At 47.8% G+C, this 24,701-nt stretch overlaps 1 protein-coding gene across 2 annotated transcripts in view; it reads right to left on the bottom strand.

Moving 5' to 3' along the window:
- Nucleotides 1-1,662: 1,662 nt before the first annotated feature.
- LOC102461235 (trifunctional purine biosynthetic protein adenosine-3-like) overlaps nt 1,663-24,701 on the bottom strand; it is a 56,325-nt gene continuing 33,286 nt past the window's right edge. The window contains exons 14-21 of one of the 2 annotated variants that reach the window (XM_025186105.3): nt 24,339-24,590; nt 23,822-23,974; nt 17,951-18,154; nt 15,889-16,038; nt 10,059-10,189; nt 8,701-8,842; nt 7,034-7,149; nt 1,663-4,875 (exon numbers count right to left, since the gene is read on the bottom strand). In XM_025186105.3, coding sequence (XP_025041890.3) covers nt 4,624-4,875; nt 7,034-7,149; nt 8,701-8,842; nt 10,059-10,189; nt 15,889-16,038; nt 17,951-18,154; nt 23,822-23,974; nt 24,339-24,590 — 1,400 coding nt within the window. In that variant the 3' untranslated portion in view covers nt 1,663-4,623. The remainder of the gene's footprint in view (nt 4,876-7,033; nt 7,150-8,700; nt 8,843-10,058; nt 10,190-15,888; nt 16,039-17,950; nt 18,155-23,821; nt 23,975-24,338; nt 24,591-24,701) is intronic. The other variant, XM_025186106.3, reaches the window with a different exon arrangement.

The following is a 24,701-nucleotide window of genomic DNA, read 5'->3' as shown; positions in this document are numbered from 1 at the left end:
TGCTCATGACATCTCACGGGCTCTTTTAGCGCTATCTCTATTGTCGTATGCCCATCATTCTCAGCAGCTTCTTAACCACCCTATCTCAGGGCTGAGCAAAAATAGTTTGGCCTAATTCTTCCATATTCACAGATCTATGCTGTCCAGATTCTGGGGCTCTCTAGAATGGCACAGGTAAGGCCCTATTTTAGAGGCACACAGCTACAATCACTTCCCATCCCCATTACCCTCCTTAGCCCTTTTAACATTGTATAGGCCTACTTACCTGCCACTCAGCTCCATGGTTCAAATCATTTGGCAGAGACGCCTCAGCCTTACACAACATGTACTGCTCCCTCCAATGGTTAAAACAGCAGGCAATGCCCAACATTTCTGAGCTTGCTCTGTGTTCGCAGGTTCAAGAGTGAGGCACAGGTGCTGGAACAATTTATTTAGTGAGGGAGTTGAGTGCCACTGAACCAAAGTATATACCTGTATATAATAGAAACTGTTTCAAGCCCAAGGGTATGGCTGAACCGGCAGCAACCCTAGTTCCCGGCCCTATGGCATGAGGCAGTTTGTTAGGTGTCCAGGTTACATTCTGGAGTCTCCAGTGGTAGCTGGGACAGAAGATTGCCCTTGACTTCCCCCTCCTCCACTGCGCTGTTACTGATGTGGCATTTTCTTTGCAGAAGCCCAAGTACCACTGGAACAAAAGTAAATTCCATAGGTCTTATGAGAGTGGGACTGAACTCTTTAAACAAGATGGGCTCTTTCATATCTCAATCTCGAGGGCTTCTAGGATAGTGCTACAACTAGCCAATGGTTAAGCCCTAGACAACAAATTCCCAGCCTCATTATACTTTCTAGTTGATCAGGGCTTAGCAGTTTCACCTCCCACAACACCCATTTGGCTCACCAGTCAGCCTAAAAGACCAAGATCATGACCAGGTGGTGGAAAGTAGGGGTGCAAATGGTTAATCAGTAAGCCTCACCATTAACAGGCCTTATCCTGTCCGTGGCCAACCAGAACAACCCATCTGCCCACCCTTTAATCAGTTAACGGTAATGTTTAACCAGTTAACCAATTAAATGGGATTTTACAACCCTAGTGGAGAGGCACATGGGCAGACCACAAAGGGCCTGGCTTAATCTAGGAAGTAAAAACTTTCATGCATCTCAATGGGGTAGGAATCAGAAACCATGCAGAGTAGGATTTCTAGCTCCAACTCAATGCTGATCTGCCAAGAAAAGAGGAGTTGCCAATCAAAGACCCACCTGCAGTTCACATACGGTAAGAGTGCATAGATAGTTCAACAGTAGATGCTATCACTATTCTAACAAATTAGCAGAAACTAATAGGCAGAATTCACTCATTCTACTCATGCAGTCTATAGGCAATAGCGCATCCAGAATTCAGTTCCCCGTTCTGCTACAGAGTACTTTTTGATCTTGAGCATGTCATTAGAGGCCAGATTTACAAAGGGATGTAGGTGTTTAAAGAAGTAAATGGAATTAGGTGCCTAAATACTTTTAAAAATCTGGCAGTGAGTGCCTTAGTCCTCCTTCTGGGCATTAGACTCCCAGAAGTGTTATGAAGAAAAATTAAAGACTGAGTTGCTTGGATACTATGGCAATGGGGACAGAGAAGTAGCTAAGATACATAAATAACAAGAGTAAGGCTCTAGTTACAATTTTATTAGATCTGAATAAAATATACAATTCAGAACAATATATAGAACAATGTTACTATATGACTACAGTACAATAAGAGAGTAGAAGCAATAATCACGTGTTTTTATTTGTAGTTTACCAAAATATTTGCCAGCTATTCTCAGGATAATCTGGGAGAAAGGAAGGGCATAAAATAAGAAAACAGAAGTTCCCTGTTGCAATCATAACAATAAAACTCCATCGCTTCTATACCAAAGCCATAAATGTCTTGTATATTAAACATAGACGAGGTAACAGACTGGAACAGTTTTCTTTATTTTCCCCAACTATCAAAGCATATTCACCACAGAACAAGTAAGAATACAAAACCTGGAAGAACCTGCCTGTAATGTAAATTATAATTAAGGCTCTGAAATATCTCATTAGAGCCAAGAGCCTGACCTACAATATGCCCCCAAAAGTACAGGATATAAAAGATAATTCCAAAACAAAGTGTTTTTTATTCATCAGTAACCATAGGGGATATAAATGCCCATGATCTGATCTAATGAACCAATGGCTCCTTCATCGGAAATCTCTATTCTTTTTCCAACTTCTCTAATCATTTCCTGGCTGATTTCCCTTTTCCACTGATTTATTTTACTTGCACATGGCCCTTTACTCTGACAGAGTTAAAATAAGTCTCCGACTTGGCCAATATGTGTATTTAAAGGAAGAAGCCATCATTGCCAAGCCTGTCACTGGCTTGACAATGTGAAAATGCAGATTCTGCTTCCGCACTAAAAAAATTACTAACCTGTGCAGTAACAGATGGTCTTTAAAAGGTGTTGTGCACAAATCCAATCCACTACAGATAGATGAGTGCACTATGCACACCTACAATTCCCAAAGTAGTGGGGAAGGTGAGAGGGCTGTGGAATGCATATTTGACCAAACATACCCAGAAAAATATGGGTACCGATCATTGTTCAGGTAAGTAACCATTTTTCCTCCTTTGAGTGGCTGTGCAAAGATGCCCAAGCTCTTCTTGATAAGATGCATGTGACCACCTGGCCTGGATCAAGGATAGAGAGAATGCCTCCAGGAAATCTGCATACATTCAAGCTAAGCAGAAAGCACAAGTCAAATTACAGCAAATGAAAGAGGGCTGGTGGAAATGTAAAGCAGTCACATTTCAAGACACAGCTGTAAGAAATTGTTTTAAAGCATTCTAGGATGGACTAAAGGCTGTCTGTGGGCCAAGCATTGCTGTTTATACACCAGTGCACTTTGCTGATGGCAGCACTCCTGATTACAGATAGCGCTGAAATCTCTGACCACTGGGCTGAACATTTTCGAGTTGTATTAAACTAGACATCAACTCTGGACAGCAGTGTTTTTTAAGAGATTCTTCAGTGGGCTAATGATTCACAACTGGTTATGCCGCCAGCTCTTGACAAGATACAAAAAGCTGTCACGCAGGTGAAATCTGGAAAGGCACCTGGCGGTGACGTGATCCCATCAGAGATTTACTAATCTAGTGGTAGCCAGGTGATGTGCCGTCTCACCTGGTTATTTATCACCATTTAGGAGAAAGAGCAAGTTCCCTAGGACTTCAAAGATGCCCTGACTGTACACATATACAAGAGAAAAGGTGACTGTGCATGTTGTGATGACCTCCGGAGCATTTCATTGTTGTCTATAGCTGGCAAGATTCTGGCTCACATGCTCTACAGCTGGCTGTCATTACATGTGTTCACAAATGTGGCACCATTTCTGAAATGTGGCACTTGCAACTTTTTGGCGGCATTTTTACCTATTTGAGAGCAGGACCGAAGGAGGCTAAATAGTGGTAGCGCTGAACCTAATTCTAGAAATGTAACTAATGTCTAAACCTGCTAAAGTTTAGCTCTGACTTCTCAGTCAGATAGGGTACATCTAGACTACAGGCTTTTGTCAACAGAAGTTTTGTCGACAGATACTGTCGACAAAGAGCATCTAGACTACATCCAGTTCTGTCGACAAAGCAAGCCGCTTTGTCGACATGACAGTGTAGACGCAAAGAACAGTGTAAATGCAATAATGCCTTCTGTCGACAAAAGCCGTTATTCCTCATAGAATTAGGTTTACAGCCGTCGACAAAACTGCTGAGTTCTGTCAACGTTATGTCGACAGAACTCAGTGGCAGTGTAGACGCAGGTATAGTTTTGTCGACAAAACCCTGTAGTCTAGACACACCCTATGGGATCATAGAGATGATTATTGATCAAATTAACACTCCCTCTCCCCCTTCTCTGCCAATCTAGATGAATTCTGTTACATAGCAGCTTTGTCAGAATTCCTTTCTGATGGTTAATCAGGCTCACTTCCCATTACACAGGAGCTACAAAGCCACCAGGGAGAAGGCATAGAGACATGAAGGAACCTCCAACCATGGTGATGGAAAGGGGAGAATACTCAGTGAGATGCCAACCTCTTTCTAAAAAATTAGCATTTCTTCCCTAAGAAATTGCCTAGTTTTTTCTCCCCATCTCCTTACCTGTCAAGTAGGGATCTAATTATGTTATGGCTGTATCTACCCCATGTCCTTGCTTCAATTCATATGGATTTGATTTGTGACGCTCATGGTTTCCTAGAATCAGATTAACAATCAAAAGGAGATGCTGACAAAACAGGTATTTAAGAGAACTCATTTAGATTTCCCTTAAAAATCATGCTATTTTCACACCTTTAATTCTTTGATTATATACATTCCTTTAACAAACAGCTGAGCATGCAGGGCCTCAACATTTGAGGTAGTAATTTAGATTCCAATACTGATTCAGCAAAGGAACGGTAACAAACTTTAGACAAGGAAAGATATATCCTGGTTGTGAATGAAAGATATGAAATTGGTCTGCCTGAAATACAGCAGAAGAAAACAACAGCCAGAGAAAAACCAGTGAGCAATGAAAAGAAAATGTATGGGTTTGACAGTAGCCTATTGTACTGCTAGGGCCACAGATTAGTAGTGGAGGAAATGCAATCTTGCTTTTCATGATGATTCAAGCTTTGGCTTCCTTTTTTCCAGCAGGTTTTACCATCTGCTCCTAGTTGGACCACTCCACTAGCCACCAGCTGTAAAGCAATTGGAAAGGCTCGGCACTCTGCATCTTTCATCCTTTCCAACAAAGTCTCCTCCGTATCATCTGTCTTCACAGATACAGGCTCCTGGAGAATTATTGCTCCTGTATTAGCTTCCTCCTAAGAGGGAGATATTTATAAATCTGTTGTTAGGAAAAGATGGCAGACAGCATCTGAAGTAGCAGCAAGGCGTTCGAAGAGGTGGATGGTGTTGCGGCCTTGAGATTTGGCCAAGAAGAGGTCACTCAGTGAGGTCGCACATTTTTACTACCGTGGAGATGGCAGAAGGTAGAATGAAAGGATGGAGGAGAAGGATTCAATGTATCAGTGACAGACCACACACGTTAGATGAGCAGGAGAAAAGGCAGCGATGGGGGGTAGTTGGAGATGCAAAATGACAACTGATAAACAATTTGTTGAGGATGGGAAAAAGTGGAACAAGTTTCTATTGCAGTGGTCACCAATCAGTAGATCGGGATCTACCACAGGGCTGGCCTGAAGTACGGGCAAGGTGGGCTACCGCCTGGGGCAGCCCATTGTAGGGGGCGCCGCGTGGGGCTGCCGGCCGGGTAGGGGCGGCACTGCACATGCTCCGTGTGCCTGGGACGGGGCTATGCATGGGCCGGGCACCCGGGGGCAGGGCCGCGCATGCACCGTGTACCAGAGGTGGGGCCGCGCATGCGTCACACTCCCGGGGGCGACACCGTGCTCCCGGAGCCTGGGCGCGCTGATGGCTCAGGCCTGTACTGATCTACCAGTAGATCTTGGAGCTTCTGGCAGGTGATCCTGACTGGTTTGGCCAGGAAGCTATCAAGCACTGGCACTTCAGTTGCCCCTCCACCCCCGATCAGGCTGCTCCTGCCCTCTGCCTTGGAGCTGCCCTCCGGGAGCCTTCTGCTTGCTGTGAATGGTTTGGGAGAGAGAAGCAGGGGCGCTGCTGTCAGGGTGTCCCTTCACCCCCCACTCCTGTACCATATCACCACACAGACAGAAGGGGATGGAGGGAGCTTGGTAATGGAAATCTCTGTCACTCTCATGCACTGTGTGTGTCTCTGTCATTCTCACACACACACACACGCTGTCCTTCCCTCTCATCTCCCAACCCAACACGTACGTGTGGGGGGCTGTTATTGCTTCTTTTACTGCCTGCAAAGTGAGTTTTTTATTTTTGACTGAACCTCCTCCTAACCCCAACCTCCTGTCCCAGACATGAGTCCCTCTGCACCCAAATTCCTTCCCAGAGCTTGCACCCTGACACTCCTCCTGGAACCCAATCCCCCACCCTTGGCTAAGCCCGGAGCCCCTCCCACACTCCAAACTCCTTGGCTCAAGATCAGAGCTTGCACCTTAAACCTCTACCCCAGTCTAGTGAAAGTGAGTGAAGATGTGGGAGGAAGGGAGATGGAGTGAGCAGGGTGAGTGAGGCCTCAGAGAAGGGGTGGAGTAGAGGCAGGGCCTCAAAGAAGGGGCAGGAAGGAAATGGGACAAGGGTATTTGGGTCTGAGGTAGATCTTACATTGCACTTTTAGGGTGTGTCTAGACTACTGAGTTTTATCGACAAAAGTGGACTTTTGTCGACAAAACTATACCAGCGTCTACACTATCGCTGAGTTCTGTCGACATAACGTCGACAGAACTCAGCAGTTTTGTCGACGCTGGTAAACCTCATTTTACGAGGCATAACACCTTCTGTCGACAGAGTTCTGTTGACAGAAGGTGTTATTGCCTGTAGGGTTGCGTCTAGACTACAGTGTTCTGTCGACAAAGCAGCTTGCTTTGTCGACAGAACTCAATGTGTCTGGAAGCTCTTTGTCGACAGAAGTTTTGTCGACAGATACTGTCAACAAAACTTCTGTCGACAAAACCCGGTAGTCTAGACGTACCCAAACTGAAAAAGTGATCTTGTGGTCAAAAAGGTTGGTGACCACTGCTCTATTGTGAAGGGAAGGAGGGCAACAGAAATAAGGCAATAATAAGGGATTGATCACTGGGGAAGGGCATCTGTGGGATTATTCACATGCACAGGTAACACATGCATAGGTTCTTTAATAGACTGGGACCCATATGTGCACAATCCTATTCATAAGTTCATCTCACAGAAAATTAACTTCCAACTCTTCCTGTGTAATTGGTAATAATTCCAGTATTTCCAGTTACAAAGTCATTACACTCATGTTATCTGGATAACTTTTATACATTTGTTATTGTGATACAATCAAATATATTCATCATTTGCCTCAAGAGTTAGAATAATTCTTATAGGCAGAAGAATACTTACTAGTACGAAACGTACTGTACACCAAGTGACTTTGGCTCCTGCTTGTAGTACCTGCTTCTGGGCATTTCCCCCTTTGGCTGAAGGTAAGAGTGATGGACAAACGTTCAAAATTTTTCCTATCAATCATTTAAAACAGAATAAAAAATTAAGCTACAGTTCTTTTAAAATAGAAAACATTTATGACAGTCAATTAATAACATAGCTGTAGGCAAAAGCTCATGGCACTAGGTCTAATTCAACAATCTGGAAGGCTCTGAACAGCAATCAGAACTTACTAAGGTACACAAGAGTTCAAATGCAAAAGCACAGATGAAGGGACTAGGAATAGGGAATAGTTTAGGAACTATTACATTTCCAGGGCCAAGGACAGCAAAGTACAACTGCTGCGAGCCAATTTCACATAAGGACAAGATATAGTCACTTGTCCTCCCGTGGATACAGATGGGAGGAAGGAGTCATAAGGAAGGCTCCCTCTACCCCTTACATTACATATTCAGCTCACAACTCTGCATAAAGGGAACTGGGGGGGGAGAGAGTAGGCTCAGCAGCGTTGCTATTGTGCCAATGCAGAGACTACAATGAAGATGTAGTCTTCAAACAGGAAAGGATGACAGATTACTCCCACACGGGCACAGCAGGGCTGTCTGAATAAAAAGGTTGGAATAAAAGGAATAACCTCTCAGGCCCCAGGAATTGAGTCACTGCTAACACACAGCAGCTTTCAGAGCTAGGGAGTGCACATTCCCAGGCCTTGCTGGGGAGGAGGCATCTATGACAGGAATCTTGGTCTCTACTGCAATAAGAAACCAGTGGAATAGAGTCTCAGCACCTGGCTCAATTGACTCAGGCTTGTGAGCCTAAAAGCAGCAGTGTAAAAGTTCAGGCCTGGACATCTGCAAATGGGAGGGTTTCAGAGCCTGGCCTACGGCCTATGCCCAAATATCTACAATGCAGTTATGTGCCCCACTGCCTGAATCAGATGATACTGCCCAGCTGCAGCTATGCCACAGGTCTTTGACTGCAGTGTACATGTACCCTGTGGGTCAGATTCTAATAACCTTGTTCATTCTGGCCTCCATCATGATTCTACCTCAAGCACAGAGTAAGGGGCAGGGCACTGCAGTGTTGCTCACAAAGCAACTCAGGAGGGACTTGAAAATTCAGTCTCCCTCTCAATTCCTGGGCTAGTCTTAGCAAGCAGTAAGCTGCCCCAGAGCTGTACTCAGCACAGCATGTCCCCCTTTGCACACTGGCCCAGATGTGCCACCAGGTGCATTGCAAGGGATAGAACCAACCTTCCATCTGCTCCCCTGCATGGGGTCAGAGGAGCTTAGGGACTCTAGGGACCCTACTTTCCTTCCTCTGCTGCTGCCATGATGCGAGATACCTTTTTGCTCTGTGCCTCCCCATTGCTCAGGACACAGTTTAGCTCTTTGGGTAGCATCTTATCCTTTTCATAGTTCCATGATTTGAGTGAATGAATTTAAGGAATAAAAACATACAGTACTCCCCACTGATTTAAATGCACCTATATGCAGAGAAACATGCTAAAATATGACAAAAGTGTTCGAATCTTGCCCCAAAGAAGCTAAATAGGCCCCAAGCATTGACATTTTTCATACCTCTTTCATAGTCATTGCTAACAATTGTTTACTCCGGTTTCTTACCATTCCACTTTCTAATAAAAGCACTGGACAAAATTCTCGTAAAACCTGCAAGGCAGATCAGCTCAACAGAGAATTCTTCAAGGACTCTGTCAATTGTGCTGTCAAATTCTGAGCGACTTCCATACAATGTATGGTCAATTACCTAAAACAGTAAAAACAACCAAAGCCAAACTACTAAAAGTGACTCAACATGTAAGCATAAGGGTAAACGCTTTGGAGAACAAAAGAAAATCAAAATAGACTCATGCCAAAACATATGAGCACTTTTTAAAAAAGTTATAGCCTTGCTAGTGCTTATGTATAGTAGCAATCTATAGCAGCCAGAGCTGGATACCACAGTGCCAACCACCGCCCTGAAGGAGCTGGTGGCCGGGGCCAGGCACCATAGCCCTGACCCCTTCACTCCCCGAAGGGGCCAGTGGCTGGGGCTGGGCACCACAACCCTGGCCCCAGAGGAGCTGGAGCAGGCTGCAGCATCTAGTGTCGTCCTCACCTTTGTGGGCATCCCCAGTGAGCCCCCCAGAACTCCCAACCTCCAGGCCTAAGCCCCCAACCTGCTGCCCTGACTCCTGCACCCCTACCTCCTGCTCTGAGCCCCCCCATCCCATACCCTGACTGCTGTACCTCCAGCACCGCCAGCCCCCGGCCCTGAGGGACCCCAGTAACGCTGGGTAAGCTTTCTAGCGTTAGAATAAAAACATGGTTTTGGCTCACTGTGTTTTATGTCAGAAATCCCTAGCTGATATCACTGTTCTCAATGTGTGCAATTATTTTTCGACTATATGTGTATGTTACACAATTGAAATCAATGGGACTCCTTGGGCAGTGAGGTTCTACTTAATCTGAATAAGAGTAACACAATGAGATTCACGTTGCTATTGAAAGTAATTGAGGATGGTGTGAAATAAAGGAGAACTTCTTATGCAGATATTCACTACATGCTCCAGAGGCGAATGGATAAATGCTGTACACAAGGGGAAAGTGTGCACAGATGGTCCAAAAAAAGGACATTTTATTGATTTCTTCTTCCTCTTTTCAATGAAAGCAGTAAGCTGCATGGGGCTAGTCCTACTGATTTCAATACACACACTTCAACCCTTTACTGAATTGAGGTCCTAATACTCACTGATGTTAATGGAAAGATTCCGATTGACCTCCTTGAGCATTGGATCAGGTCCCTATATGACTCTGGATTTGATCTTTGCTGTTTGTTACCATTATTTTATACATAGCTAACAACCTACCATATAAAGGATAAATAAATGTGGGACAAGAATTATTAGTGAAAAAAACTTCCCCCAGATTTGTAAAAGCGATAGCTGTTTCTCTGGTGATTGAAAGGAAATGGATGTCCTTACCCTGGTGGGAATTCCAGCACGGGCTGCATTTCTCAGATCTTCCACCCCAGACTTGTTAGAGATGACAAGAGCTATCTGAGCACAGCTTGCTGGTTCTTTTGCATAAGCAATAAGTGCTTCAAGGCTTGTACCTCAAATTAAAGAAAAGAACAAGTGGTCTTATAAACAGGAGGCAGAAGAAGAGTCTACTCGCTTTGTGCTTTAACTGCCATTCTTTGAGGCACGTGTCCATATGCGTGCTAAACATCTGGGCGCATGCACCTCTCAAGCCTGCAATCAGAGACTTTGATTAGCAATGTCCATTTGGCCTTCACATGTGCCCTATGCCTCATCGTGCCATGTCCTGAGGCTATATGGAAATACCCTGTAGGGAAAAGACAGAAGCAGAAAAGGATGGCAAGTAGCGAAGCACCCATAGGGAGAGACATTTCAAAGAGCCACAGTTACTGCACAAGGTGAGTAATCTCTTTCAAGCAGTCACCCTTAGGGTCCACTTCAGGTGTCTTCCAAGCAGTATCCTCTGTGTGGGTAGAGGGAGCTTCGGCATTGAGTCTAGAAGTGGAGATATTACTGCAGACGCAAGTATCACAGTGGCTCTGACAGCTTGGGTTAAAGTATAATGTTTTGAAAAAATGTTTGACCTGAAGCCCATGTAGTAGTCCTAAATATTGCAGGTACTGACATGTTCTTAAGTAATACTGTGGAATTCCCTTATGATCTGATCTAATGTGCTATCGCTCTTTGGGGGGTGAAGACCTGCGGCATCTTAACAAGTGCTAATACATCCAGATATTCTTCTCAATAATCTGGGCATAGATCACGGGTCTCTTGGATCTACCTGCAAAAGAGATGAAGAGCCTATATGACTTTTAGGTTGCTTGGTCCCACCTAAGTAGAAAGTGAATGTCCTTCTAATATCTAGGATATGAAAACAAGACTTCTGAAGACAATTAAGTGGCTTTGGAAAAGATACTGGTGGATGAGTGGATTGGTTAAGATGGAATTCCAAGAGAACCTTAGGTAAGAATGTAGGGTGTGGATATAAAGACACTTTTGTCCTTCAATATCATTCAAGGGGTAGGGATAGATCTGCCATCACAATTTCAAATTCTCCAATGATACAGGCTGATGTGATGGCTTCTACAAAGGCGGTCTTCATACATAAATGGAACAGAGAACAGCTTGCCACAGGTTCAAATGAAGGTCTCATAAAAGTAAATGAGTACCAAGTTGAGGTGCCAGGTCAGAGTGGGGTCTCCAACAGGGGGGGGATAGAGATTCTCCAAACCTTAGTAAACTCAGATGATACTGGATGAGCACATACGGAGAATCCTTTTACCACAGAATGCAAGGCTGATTCTGTGACCAAATGGACCTTAAATGAAACTGATAACCCCAATTTTTTCAGATCCAGCAGATAATCTATGATGACTGAGAATAGCCGAGATTCAGGCAGGAGGCAGTAATGACTATTGCTCCTCCCTGCTTTTTGATACAGAACATGTGAGATATACATCTGTCATGACCAGTGTTCCCTCTAAGATTTTCTACCCGTGAGCCGAGTGAGTTTTGTCTTGTGCACCAACATTGAGGTCATGTGTGCTTGTTCAGAATGCTACAGAGTTCTATTTGAGGTTGTGTGTTTAGCACTGGTGTATAATCTGAAATTTAAATAGGACACTTTGGCCCCTAATTTTCATAAGGATTTTGAACATGGTTATGTGAATTTTATTCTGAATGAAAACCTAGAATAAATAAAATCAGCCTTTAATTTTGATACCCCCCTAAAACAAACTGCAGTATCTTGGGATTTTTAAAAGAAGGATAATAGTTACTGTTATGGAAAAGACGACAAAATTTCAAACACTTTGTGCCTGCAATGCGGCCCCAGCCACCACTGGAACAGCTGCCACCACCGTGCAGTCCCGGCTGACACCAGAGCAGCTGCCCCTGCTGCACAGCCCTGCCCAGGAGCAGTAGTGTGGTGTCTGCCAGATTTGGAACCAGGGCTGGGGTGAGGCTGCCTCAGTAAGGACAGTCTCACTATGGACCTGGCTTCATGCGTGGCACAGAGGGCAGCCACACACCATGGCTACGTCTACACTGGCATCCTTTTCCGGAAATGCTTAAAACAGAACAGTTTTCCGTTATAAGTATTTCCATAAAAAGCGCGTCTACATTGGCAGGATGCTTTTCCGGAAAAGCACTTTTTCCGGAAAAGCATCCGTGCCAATCTAGACGCGCTTTTCTGCAAAAAAGCCCTGATCATCATTTTCGCGATTGGAGCTTTTTTGCGGAAAAGATATCTGTGCTGTCTACACTGGCCCTTTTCCGGAACAGTTTTCCGGAAAAGGATTTTTGCCCGAACGGGAGCAGCATAGTTTTTCCGGAAAAGCACTGATGATTTTACAGTAGATCGTCAGTGCTTTTCCAGAAATTCAAGGGGCCAGTATAGACAGCTGGCAAGTTATTCCAGAAAAGCGGCTGATTTTCCGGAATAAGTGGCCAGTGTAGACACAGCCCATGTAGCCCCTCCCCGGGAGCATCTGGGGTTGGGGCTGCGTGGTGGCTGCTGGGGCCAGAGCCGCAGTACTAAAAATAGCACCACGGCCTGGCTCCAGTCCTGGAGGTGGGGCCACATTGCAGGCAATAGGCAGTTCCCCCATGTGCTGGGACTGGCTATAGTATCCAACTGGAGACTGGAACCAGGGCTGTGGTACAGCTGCTCTTGAGCCAGTGGATTATTCACCCCCTCCTCCCATGCCCCCATTCTCAAGGAAAGAAAGCCAAAACCAACTTTAGCATCCAGGGAAAACAAAATTTGTTAATAAAATGTCTGCAACAATTTGAAACCAGCTTTCCTTCTGGCAGGGGCAGATGACCATTTTGCGGGACCCCGGGTAGTATATTTCCGCGGGGCCCCCCTTTGCTACGGCGCATGCGCGGGGCTTTTTGAGGCGCGGGGCCTGAGGCGGCTGCCCCATTCACCCTGCCCTATATCCGCCCCTGCCTTCTGGTGACTCCAAGGTTGGCACATGTATTGCAACAATTTCCTAACAGCAAGTGACCAGAAGAGCTCACATACATGAACGGGCAAAATCTGTCTCCTTCTCCAGAGTTGTAAAGGGCCCCTTTTGCAAGAAAACTCACTATAAAATGCACAAGTCCAGCTGCAGATGTTGTCCAGGGGAAGAGCAGGGGCCAGGTGGTATGAATGTTATACATAATACTCCAGCCACTATGTTCTATTAATCCTCTTCTCCTGTGCCTAGCAAAATTACCAAGAGAGGGCACTGGAGATAATACCTGCTCCTAAATAAAAAAAGTCAGGAGTGTTCCATGTTGGCTGTTATTGAACAATGTACTACTTTTACAAATATTTTGGCAGTCTGTTTTCACCTCTGTCACCCTACACATTCTGAAATTTCCATTACATGCAAATCCTGCCAGCCATGTTATCCCCCATTCATATTTTTATATAATTTTTAATATTTTTTCAGTTTTTATGTGTGTGTAGAAAGGCGGATGGCCCCCCTCTAACCCAGAAGGGGCACTTCAATGTGCCACGGTGAGCAGAGTTAGATCACTCTTGCCCCACACCCTGGAAGCAGAGCAGTGGGGCCAGAAATCTAAAGACTGGAACTGGGAGCTCAGTTGGAGCCCAGCCATCAGAGGAGATGGATGTTCCTCCTGGTTCTTCAGAGTGGGAGACTCAGGTGAGCCCACAGGCAGAGGACAATAAGCCTGGACCACTGCTTGACACCGATCGGGGGGAAGCCTGCAACTGACCTGGGTTACAGACATGGATCCCGAGAAGTAGCAAGTGTTGCCCGATCCCTGAGACTGCTGGTACCCCTGGAGGAGGAGTACGGTGTTTCCCAGGGATAGCTGGAGTGAATGCATGGCGGTATGGACTCCCCACTGACTCAGAGGCAGACTAGACTGTTGCCTTCAGGCCCTGGGCTGGGCACAGTGGAGTGGGAGGGCCTGCACCCCCTGCCTCTCACCCTTTGGGGGAGGCAACCTACTTCTCCACCTACCTAGAACGGAATAATTTCCCTGATCTGCCTGCAGACCGGCTGAGCTCAGTGACTCGATATCTGCCCCGCCCTGAACTGAGGCTTGGGCTGAACTCTGGGACTGGCTTCTCCAAACCAGAGCAGGGGCCTAGTGACTCATTGTAGGGAGGCAGGTTGGCCCCATCTCTGGTCCGCTCTGATGAGTGAAATTTATGTTAAGGATGAGTGCCAGGTAGACAGCCTTTGGGACCTAAGTCCTGTTAAACCACACAACAAGAATACTACAGCTGTAGCCAGTACAAGCTTCCTCCCACAGCTGTTGCAACATGTTCCAGACATGACCTGCCTAGAGGGAGCCCCTCTAGGATGGCAGCACAGTTCAGTCTTCATGTGTATGCAGTCCCTGACCTCTTTTGAGGGCTTGTCTAGACTTGAAATGCTATAGTGGTACAGCTATGCTGCTGTAGTGCTTCAGGAGATCTCCTGTGACTGTCATTAAACCACTTCCCAAGAGGCAGTTGCTATGTTGATGGACAAGTTCTTCGGTTGACCTAGCACTTTTGACACTAGAGTTCGGTTGGCTTAACTATGTCACTCAAGATTGTGGATTTTTTTTCACCTTTGAGCAACATAATTGGGTCAATCTAATTTTCCAGCGCAGTGTTTCTCAAACTGTGCTCCGTGGAGCGAGACATCTCCAGGGGCTCCACGAGGCTGACAACTGGAAACATCGATAGGTACAACACATACAATCAGTGGACCGCTGGGGCGTCGCATAAATTTTTACGTTTGTAAAAGGCTCCGGAGCCCAGAAAGTTTGAGAACCGCTGTTCTAGCATAGACCAACCCTGAAAGTGCTAGTAGTGATACCAGGTAATGCCAATTGTGATGGTGCTGGTTTCTATCCATTGAGAATCAGACAGATTAGCAATTCACTTCACCAAATAGCCACTAGCCAATAATTTGTGATCACTATTGACACGAGTTGGATTTGATTTTGCAAGGTAGCACCAATGTGTTATCATTACTCAATGTTTCAAGCACTCAAATAGGAAAGGACTAATGAATTTGTTGTCTGGCGGTATGCAACAGGGTCAGATGCCTCCTGCACTCTCCCTTGTGGTCAACGAGAGACTCTGTGATCCCCTACCTCAGTTTCCCCTCGTGGAAACTCAATAACTCAAAAGAGACTTCCACAAGTCTAATAACAGCCCATCCTGGGATCTGGTTTTGTTAACAAAGTTCCAAACAAACACAACAACAAATCCTCCATTTAAGCTTGGCACAGCCCCTCCTCCCCATCTGTCTCTTCCTTTGTTCCTAATGGACACAATGGAAAAGACAAGGCCTGGCCTGGCCTGGCCTGACTTTTTGGTCTTCTCCCAAAAATGAAAATGAAATTCCCCACTGGGTCTTTCTGCCCAGCACCAACTGTCTTCCTCAGGGACCACTGAAGGAGACTTCTCTTCTTGTAGTTTCACTCAGCAGTCCCTCATTCCCAGAGGCCTACTTTAGTCGCATGACTGGCTGCCATGGAACTAATTCATTCTCTCCACCTGGGCTGGCATGCCAACTGTGTCACAGATTGGGAGAGACATATCTCCTGGCAGAAAGGCCAGCCACCCTGTGACACGAGGTACATTTTTCATTGGCTAGCACAGAACATATTTTTGACCTTAGGTTAAATTCAGTCCTGGTTTAAGTACAACTGCAGTGAAGTAACTGCGGATGCAAACACACTTACAATGGGGCTGAATTTGGCCTTTTCATGTATTGGATGCCATCCTGTGCAATGAAAAATGCAAACTCACCAGTTCCAGAGATGAGAACAGCTACTGTCACTTTGCTTCTTTGGAGTTTGACATGGAGGTGACTGTCCACATCAGCAGCATTCTGCAGAAACTGGAATCTATTTAACTGCAAGGCTTTAAGGAGATTCTTGACTTTGACATGAGAAGATCCTTCAAAGTAAAATATCAAAATACTTTTCCATTCAGAATCGACTAAGCAACCCTATCATTGAGAACTTATGCTAACATCATTACTTACACAATATTTGAAATAAAGAAATGAATAACTTAACTAATCCCATTGAATGCATGCATAAAGTTACTCATTTGTAACAGTTTTCAAGACTGGGACCTACAATAGTAAAGACCTATTAACAGAGCTCTTTCATCCCATATCAAACCTTTATCTTGCCCACTCTCCCTCCCTCCCTCCCTTGTACTGCCCTAGAGGAGATGCCAAAAGTAATCTCAACTGAACCAAGACTTGCTTGGGTCTCCCTTATGAAAGCTGCTGCTTGTGGATTATAAAGAGCCTAGTGAAAGTTTCACTTCATGAACACCCAGTGGATGGAGCTAGTTAACAGAGATTCACCTAACTCAGGAATGATCTAACTACCAGGTGGGAAAACACAAGCATGTAACTGCACAAAATAATTGTTGCTGTAGTCATCTGGGAATTTTGTTGACAAAATATTGGCAAAATATAACCCACAAAATTAATTTTTATTGCAGTCATAACATTAAAGTACCTACACATCTATAGACACTAGGGAGATTTGCCTGAGTCTTGAACAGTTTTACAGGCTTCTCTATCCACTGACTCAGTAATGTCCATCTCTAGTAGCAAATTCTCTCTCACTTTATCTATACTTAAGAATGAAGGACCCAGGTGCTAAGCTGAGGGGAAGTGCATGTGAAAGCATGATGTCTCGTAGTAAGTGCTTAGAACTAGGGATGTCAATGTGTAGTTGACTATACGATTAACCGATAAGCCTGTGAGATAGGCTTATCAGTTAATTCTATCAACTACACGCATTCCCCCCGCCCCACTGCCTCTGTATCAGAGGCAGCAAGGGGGGGAAATGGGAACCGGTGCCCGTGAGAAGCTGGCTTTAAACAGGCTACCCACAAGCACCAGATCTGCCTCCCCTCCCCTCCCCGCCACCCTGTGCTGCTGCCTCTGATAGAGAGACAGCAGTGCAGAGGGTGAGGGGCGCAGGCTGGAGCCGATATGTGCAGGGAGCCAGCTTTCAAGCCAGTTCCCCAGGAGTATCAGCTCTGCGGACCTGCCTGCCACCCCCCCTTGCTGCTGCCTACAGAGGTTGGGGAGGCAGGCAGGAGCCAGTGCTGGGGGGAGCTGGCTTAAAAGCCGGTTCCTTCCCAGCAGCAGCTCTGCGGTGCACTTGTCCCTCTCTCCCCCAGTATTGCTGCCTCTATCAGAGGCAACAGCGGGGAGTGGGGCAGGGGAGGCTGCCGCAAAGCAGCCTCTGTCCGTGGTGAGCTTGGGCCCACTGTGGACAGAGGGGCTGCTGCAGAGCAGCCTATCAGTGGGGGTTCCAAGTTCTTGGTGGACCTCAGACCCCTCCCCCCCCCCGACGCGGCTGCTGCCTCTGTATGAGAGGCAGCAGTGCAGGGTGACAACAGCCGGTCCACAAGGGGAGCTGGTTTTTAAACTAGGTCCCCTCACGACCAGCTCTGCCTGTCATCCTGCGCTGCTGCCTCTGATTCAGAGGCAGCAGTATAAGGTAGTAGGGGGCTCCCCAGGAGTGGAGCCAGGAGTGCCCTGGCTGCTGGCCCTGCTCCCGGGGCCTATCGAATAGTCGTGAAACTGCTAACATTTAATGCAATTACACAACTATTCAGTTACACGATATCTAACATCCCTACTCAGAACCTCATAAGACTGGACCCTTACTGATCTACTTTGTGACTGTGTATACAGTTTAAATAGAGCATCTCTAAGGGCCTGATCGAAACCCCACTGAAGTCAATTAATGGCTTTTCAGTATTTCAGTGGACTTTGGATCAGGCTCTAATGAATGGAATTCCATTTGTCTTATTCCAAGTTAAGAAGCTGAGTTACCTGTGTGACTTGAGACTATATTTCCTATCAGCCAGGCTTCCTCATGCCTCTGTACATCCTTCAGAACCTGTTGAGCCAACTCCTTCTCCACCACCAAGACTGCGCCGATCCCACAATTAAACGTACGGGCCATCTCCTCTTCTGAGAGGTTCCCCTCCTTTTGGAGCCAGGAGAAGATCTCAGGTATCCGCCAACTGCAAGCATCTGAAAATGGTGTTGGTAAGTGTTGGATATAAACCACTGTATAATCAGTACTATCCCTCTACATTTTAAAAGCTTCCTGTACATCCAGGAAGGGTCCAAGACGAGCTGCCGGCGCTGTAGGTGAAATGTGTGATCGGCAAGCAATCGGCACCCCTCCCTCTAAAGCCCTCAACGGCAGTTTATCTTCGTGCCCTAGGCAACCGCCTAGGTCCCCTATATTGACGGGCCACCACTGTGTACCTCTTGCATTAAAGCTTATGGGAGCTGCATTGCTAACACCTTGGCACAGCCTATAGAAAACATACTGCTGTCGATGAGCAGTGATAGCTCCAAGTGACATTTGTCCCAGATCAGTCAGAAACACGAAGCTCCAGCCCCGGCCATTCATACCCATAGTGGAAAGTGCAGGGGTTGCCTTCTGCTGAGCAGGTGTCTCAAAGTGACTAAATGCAGGTGAGGAGTTTGCTACAGACCAGTTGTTCCCAAACTTTTTAGTAAGTATGGGTATGTCTACACTACAAAGTTAGTTCGAACTAACGGACGTTAGTTCGAACTAACTTTGATAGGCGCTACACTAGCGCTCCGTTAGTTTGAACTTAATTCGAACTAACGGAGTGCTTAGTTCGAACTAGGTAAACCTCATTTTACGAGGATTAAGCCTAGTTCGAACTAGCTAGTTGGAATTAAGGGCTGTGTAGACCCTTAATTCGAACTAGTGGGAGGCTAGCCCTCCCCAGCTTTCCCTGGTGGCCACTCTGGCCAACACCAGGGAAACTCTATTGCCCCCCTCCCGGCCCCGGAGCCCTTAAAGGGCCACGGGCTGGCTACACAGTTTGTGCCAGTTGCAAGGCTGCAAGGACCCGTGCCAGCAGACCCTGCACCTGCCACACCATGAGCCAGCCACCCGATGACACCCAGCCCTCCACTGCTCCCCAGGACCAGCCTGGCGGCTCCCAGGAGCCTGCCCTGGGGAGCAAAAGGCGGGCGCCAGCTTGGTCAAGTGCGGAGATCGTGGACCTCATCGAGGTTTGGGGGGAAGCCTCCAATGTCCACGATCTCCGCACTAGCCACAGGAACGCGGCCGCAGGGCCCACCAAGGAGCAGCAGCTGGGGATCCTGCAGGGGCCCTGGCCTTGCAGAGGGGAACTGGGTTTCACACACCTGGGCCCCTGGGGTAATTGACCGCTGGTCTTGTTGCACCACAGCTGCAGCACCTGGGCCTGCAGGGCGCACCACACCGCCTACAGCAGCTGCCCGTGCCCGGGCAAGCAGGAGAGCCAGGAACGAGGAGGAGTACCAAAGGCGGCACCTCCGGTTCATGGACCACCAGCTCCGCACCCAGGACCACTGGGTCCAGGAGGACCTGAGGCTGCGCCGGAGGAGTCTGGAGGCCCTGGAGGAGCAGGGCCGTGCCCTGCGAGGCCACCTCCAGAGCCTGCTCGACCGCTTCCCATTTCCTCCTCCCCCTGCTCCCCCTTCTCCTCCTGCTCCCCCTGCTCCCCCTCCTGCTCCCGCTCCTGCTTCCGCTCCTGCTTCCTCCACACCCCCTGTCCCTCCTGCCCCCCCTCCACAACCATTTCCCACCGATGCCCCCGGACCCGCAGTGTGGCGAGACGGGAGAGGCAGCCGGACTCCCACCACTGAGCTTTCCTTTCCCTTCCTCCCTTCCCTCCCCTTCCAGCTCCCTCATCCCAGGTTTCCCCCTCCCCTCTCCCACCCTGCCCCCTTCCTCCCCCCACCCCACTTATGTTAAATAAACAGACGTTTTTGTTTGAAAAACAGGTGTCTTTATTTTACAGTAGGTAGGGAGGGAAAAGGGGAAGGGGGGGAGGGTGGAAGAAGGCCCCAGTGGGGCATGCAAGGGAGAGGTCAGTCCTCCTCCACCAGAAAGCTCTCCCGCAGGGCTTCCCGGATCCGGATGGCCCCCCGCTGGGCTTCCCGGATGGCGGCGGTGCGGGGCTGACCGTAGTGTCCAGCCATGCGGTCAGCCTCAGCCATCCAGGCTGGCAGGAAAGCCTCCCCCTTCCGCTCACACAAATTGTGGAGCACACAACATGCTGCCACCACGGGAGGGATGTTGTGCTCAGCCAGGTCCAGACGGGTGAGGAGGCATCGAAAGCGGGCTTTCAGTCGCCCGAAGGCCCCCTCCACCACGATGCGGGCCCTGGTCAGCCTGGCATTGAAGGCCTGGCGGGAGGGATTGAGGTGCCCCGTGTAGGGCTTCATCAGCCAGGGCTGCAGTGGGTAGGCGGCATCCCCCACCAGGCACACGGGCATGTTCACATCCCCGACCCTGATGTGGCGGTCGGGGAAGAAGGTCCCGGCCTGCAGCCACTGGCACAAGGAGGAGTTGCGGTACACCCGGGCGTCGTGTGCTTTGCCGGACCAGCCCACATTAATGTCCGTGAACTGGCCCCGGTGGTCACACACGGCCTGCAGGATCATGGAGAAGTACCCCTTGCGGTTCACGTAACGGGACGCCTGTTGTTCCGGGGCACTGATGGGGATGTGCGTCCCGTCGATGGCCCCCCCGCAGTTGGGGAAGCCGAGGGCGCCGAAGCCCCGGATGACAGCGTCCGGGTCGGCGAGGCGGACCACCCTGCGGAGCAGCACCCGGTTGATGGCCTTGACCACCTGCGGAGAGAGACACAGCAAAGCGCCAATCAGTGGGGCGCCCAGGTGGCTGAGAGCGTTCGTGCCCTGGCAGTGCCCCGCGCCCCACTCCCGGTAGCAACCCCCCTGGCGGCGTGTAGTATGGCCGGGACAGCCCTACCCCTCTGGTGCGGGGCGCTTTCGCCTCCTCCCGCCCCCCCTTTGTCCCTGGGGCGGCCCATCCCCTCCTCGCAGCCCCCCTCCCACCCGGCTCGGTGGCCGACGAGTGCCGTACCTGCATGAGCACCGCTCCGACAGTGGATCTCCCCACGCCAAACTGGTTCCCGACGGATCGGTAGCTGTCCGGCATGGAGAGCTTCCATAGGGCGATGGCCACCTGCTTCTGGAGGGGGATGGCGGGCCTCATGCGAGTGTCCCTTTTGCGCAGGGCAGGGGCGAGCCACTCGCAGAGCTCCAGGAAGGTGTCCCTCCTCATCCTGAAGTTCTGGGTCCACTGTCGGTCCTCCCAGCACTCCAGGACGATGCGGTCCCACCAGTCGGTGCTGGTGTCCAGACGCCAGACGCGGCGGGGCACGCCGGTGCCGGGGCGCCGCCACGGCTCCTCCACGGCCCCCAGGGCGGCCAGGCGGAGAGGCAGGGGGCTGATGTGCACCAGGTGGTGCCAGGCAGCCTCGAGCCATTGCTGGTAGGCTTGCAGCAGCAAGTCCAGAAAGTGCACCAGAAGGTGCAGGGCGAGCTCTGGCTCCATGTTGCCACCTGCGGTGGCGTCCCCAAAGGGAAGCACCGACACAAGCGGGCACAGAGACCAACGCTTTGCTGTCCCTTGGCGAGGTTGGCAAGCAAGCAGGAAAAGCTGAGAACCGGCTGTCCGGGGGGGTCCCTTTAAGCTCGAGCCTCAGACAGCAGCCACACAAAGCAACTACTGATCTGATGCCCTGCCAGAACCGGTTTCAGCCGCCCTTAAATGCCCCCCTGCGTCCAATCAGTGTGGACGTGCTAGTTCGAATTAGCAAAACGCTAATTCGAACTAGTTTTTAGTTCTAGACACGTTAGTTCGAATTAGCTCAGTTCGAATTAACTAATTCGAACTAAGTTAGTTCGAATTAGCGCTGTAGTGTAGACATACCCTAACTCACTACTGCACTTTGGTTTTCTTTGTGACTTACCATTACATTTATTCATTCTCTACCCTGGTACTGCTAATAGCATCTCAGGATGGACAGGAGCTGGGGAAAAGGGGGTTAAGCAGTGTGCCCTCATCACCTCCATATTGGTTCACATAACAAAATTAATATGGCAGGGTGGGGCTGAGGGGTTTCGAATGTGGAAGGGGGCTCAAGATTGGGACAGAGTATCTGAGTGCACGGCGGTGAGGGTCCTGGCTAGGAGTGCTAGCTCTGGGGTGGGGCTGGGGATGAGGGATTTGGAGTGCAAGGCTGTCCCAGGGCTATGGTAGGGAGAGATGACACTTCCTAGTTCTCTCTCCCACAGCAGCACCTGGGCTAGGATGTAGGCGCCTCTCCCCCAGCTGCAGCAGGTCTGTGGCTGGGCGGTGGCAGGACTGGGGGAGGAGCTTACAGAAAATTTAAGGTAAGAGGACAAGCCTACCCAATACTGCTGTGGTGGCTCCTGTCTGACAGGTCTAGGCTGGGGATTGTGATCTGGGACACAAGGATGCAGCATCATTCAGGTTTGGGGAGGGTCAGCCAGGCCCACAGGACAGAAGCCACCACTGCAGAAAGCATGGGGCAGGATCACTTTCCTGCTGTACCCACCTCAAATCTGAACACTTAATAACCTCTAAACCTTCATCTAAAAGTTGAGAAGCTTGGCCTCATGCACCATATTGCAAATAGAAACCCAACAGACCTAACTTTAATTAGCTCCTACTGCCCATCCTCAAGCTGAGGTCTGTCAAAAGAGTTTTAGATAAAATATTCTAACTGTGCTGAACACCTTTTTTAGGTGTCTTAATTTACAAACTTGTCTAATTAGCTCCAGCTTTGCTAGAACACATCTCTGTTGACAACTCTCTTTTGTAAATTTCTCTTCCCTGGAAGAGAGCTATAGACAGAGTCAACATGCCATTTTGACATGATATAAAATTCTAATTACTTTTAAAATTAGAATTTTATCATCTCATTTTTTATCCTGGCCATAAGTAAATGAAAACAATCAACTCAGTTTTCATTTCTTTCCTTTCTGTTTTCATTTTCCCTAAAGGACACAGAATATTAGATGACTTTGTGGACCCTGTTAAACACCTATATTTTTAATATCTTGTAATTTATAAAAGCTTTGTTCAGTTTTCTTAAAATCTGATAGAAATTGTATCTCAGCTACAGACATTGTATGTTAATTTTGTGCCGGATGTTGAATTCTGTGGCTTTTTGGCTGATGGCCAAAATCAGACTTGTAATGGAAACTGAGATGGTATCCTTATCTGTGGAGAAACTACTACCTTTCCATAATCCTGTATTAGATATATATAGGCTATAGCCCAAAATGTATAATTTAGCCCCCTTATCAAGCTTTTATTGTTCAATCTGACTATGCTGTTTGAGAAGCAGAGGCTATCGTAATGAATTCTTAATCTCCTTTGAGAAAGAGATGCTGCTTAACAGCTACACACTTTGCTGAGACTTGTTAAAACTATAACACAAACATTTTAAGCAAGATATTTATAGACTGTGTCCTTGCTCTTTATGCACATTAAGCCACTCAGATGTCCAAGTACCTATAAATCAGGTACTTAACTTCTCAGGTTATGTCCACATTGCAAAAAAACAACCCGCTCTACAGACTCAAGCACATGCTACGGAACTAAAAATAGCACTTTAGAATGTAGAGATGTTCCTACTTCAGTGGGAGCCTGGCCCCTGAACCCAGCATGAGAGGGTTACAAACATGTAGCTTCAGGCTCTGAGAGTCACTTCTGGGATTCCCCCACCACTGCCCCTGTGGAATGTACACATACCCTAAATCTCTTTTAATACCAGTCAAAAAATATATCAGGCCATTTGCCTATAACAGAAACGGTTCTTTTACACTTACCTAAAATTACACTAAATGATTCAGGTAGGATTCTGGGGATGCTTTCCAGTAACCCCCCACAAGTGATAGGGACAAAGGCCTTCATGTGCCCTGAACGAAGGCCAGGCAACAGAGCCTTGCTGTAGATTTTGGTTGGCGTCAGCAATAGTTCTCCTGTAATAAAAATGTACAAAATCATTAGAGAGAAAAACGACACAGAAACTCTTTTATCAGGCAATACAAGTGATCTTTTTATCAGCATTCCCTTTGCTCTCTCTGGGACAAAGAACCTATAAAGAGTAGCGTGGAAGGCGTACAAGCAGTGTCACCTCACTGTGAGGAAATGGGAAAATGGATGATGATCTCAGAAAGAAAAGAACTGCATGACCATGGGCCTAGAACTGGAGTGATAGCCATCATAACCAGGAAATTCAATTTAAAGACCTAAAAGCCCTGCCAGTGTCTATATAAGAAAAGAAACTAAATTGAATTCACTTCTACAAAGGTTCACCTTTAAAAAGCAGGTATTATATTATACCTAATGTCTGGTGGCCACATCCATCAGGTACTGGAGATGAGTAGCGGAGGGAAGACATTAAGAGAATCTTCCTTACAAGGTTAAATCCATGGCTGTGAATCCCAGAAGAAGCTAGTCCAATAATGACATCCCCTTCAGCAGCTCTCTTCAGCTGCAGGAGCATTTGGCCTCGTTCCACAGCACCAACTACAAAACCAGCAAGATCGCACTCTCCTTGAGGAGACATACCAGGCATTTCAGCAGTCTCTCCACCTGGAGGAAGGGAGAAATCAGGCAACACTAGCTGTAAGTACATTTCACTTCTAATGTGGAATCGATGACATTTCTCAGATTGGGGGTGTGTTCAATGTCGCTACAGACACA

Source organism: Pelodiscus sinensis, chromosome 1 (genome assembly GCF_052426305.1).
Source record: "Pelodiscus sinensis isolate ZL-2025 chromosome 1, ASM5242630v1, whole genome shotgun sequence".
NCBI lineage: Eukaryota > Metazoa > Chordata > Testudines > Trionychidae > Pelodiscus > Pelodiscus sinensis.
The sequence above is the reverse complement of the archived record's forward strand: the minus strand, read 5'-3'. Positions and strand labels throughout refer to the sequence as shown.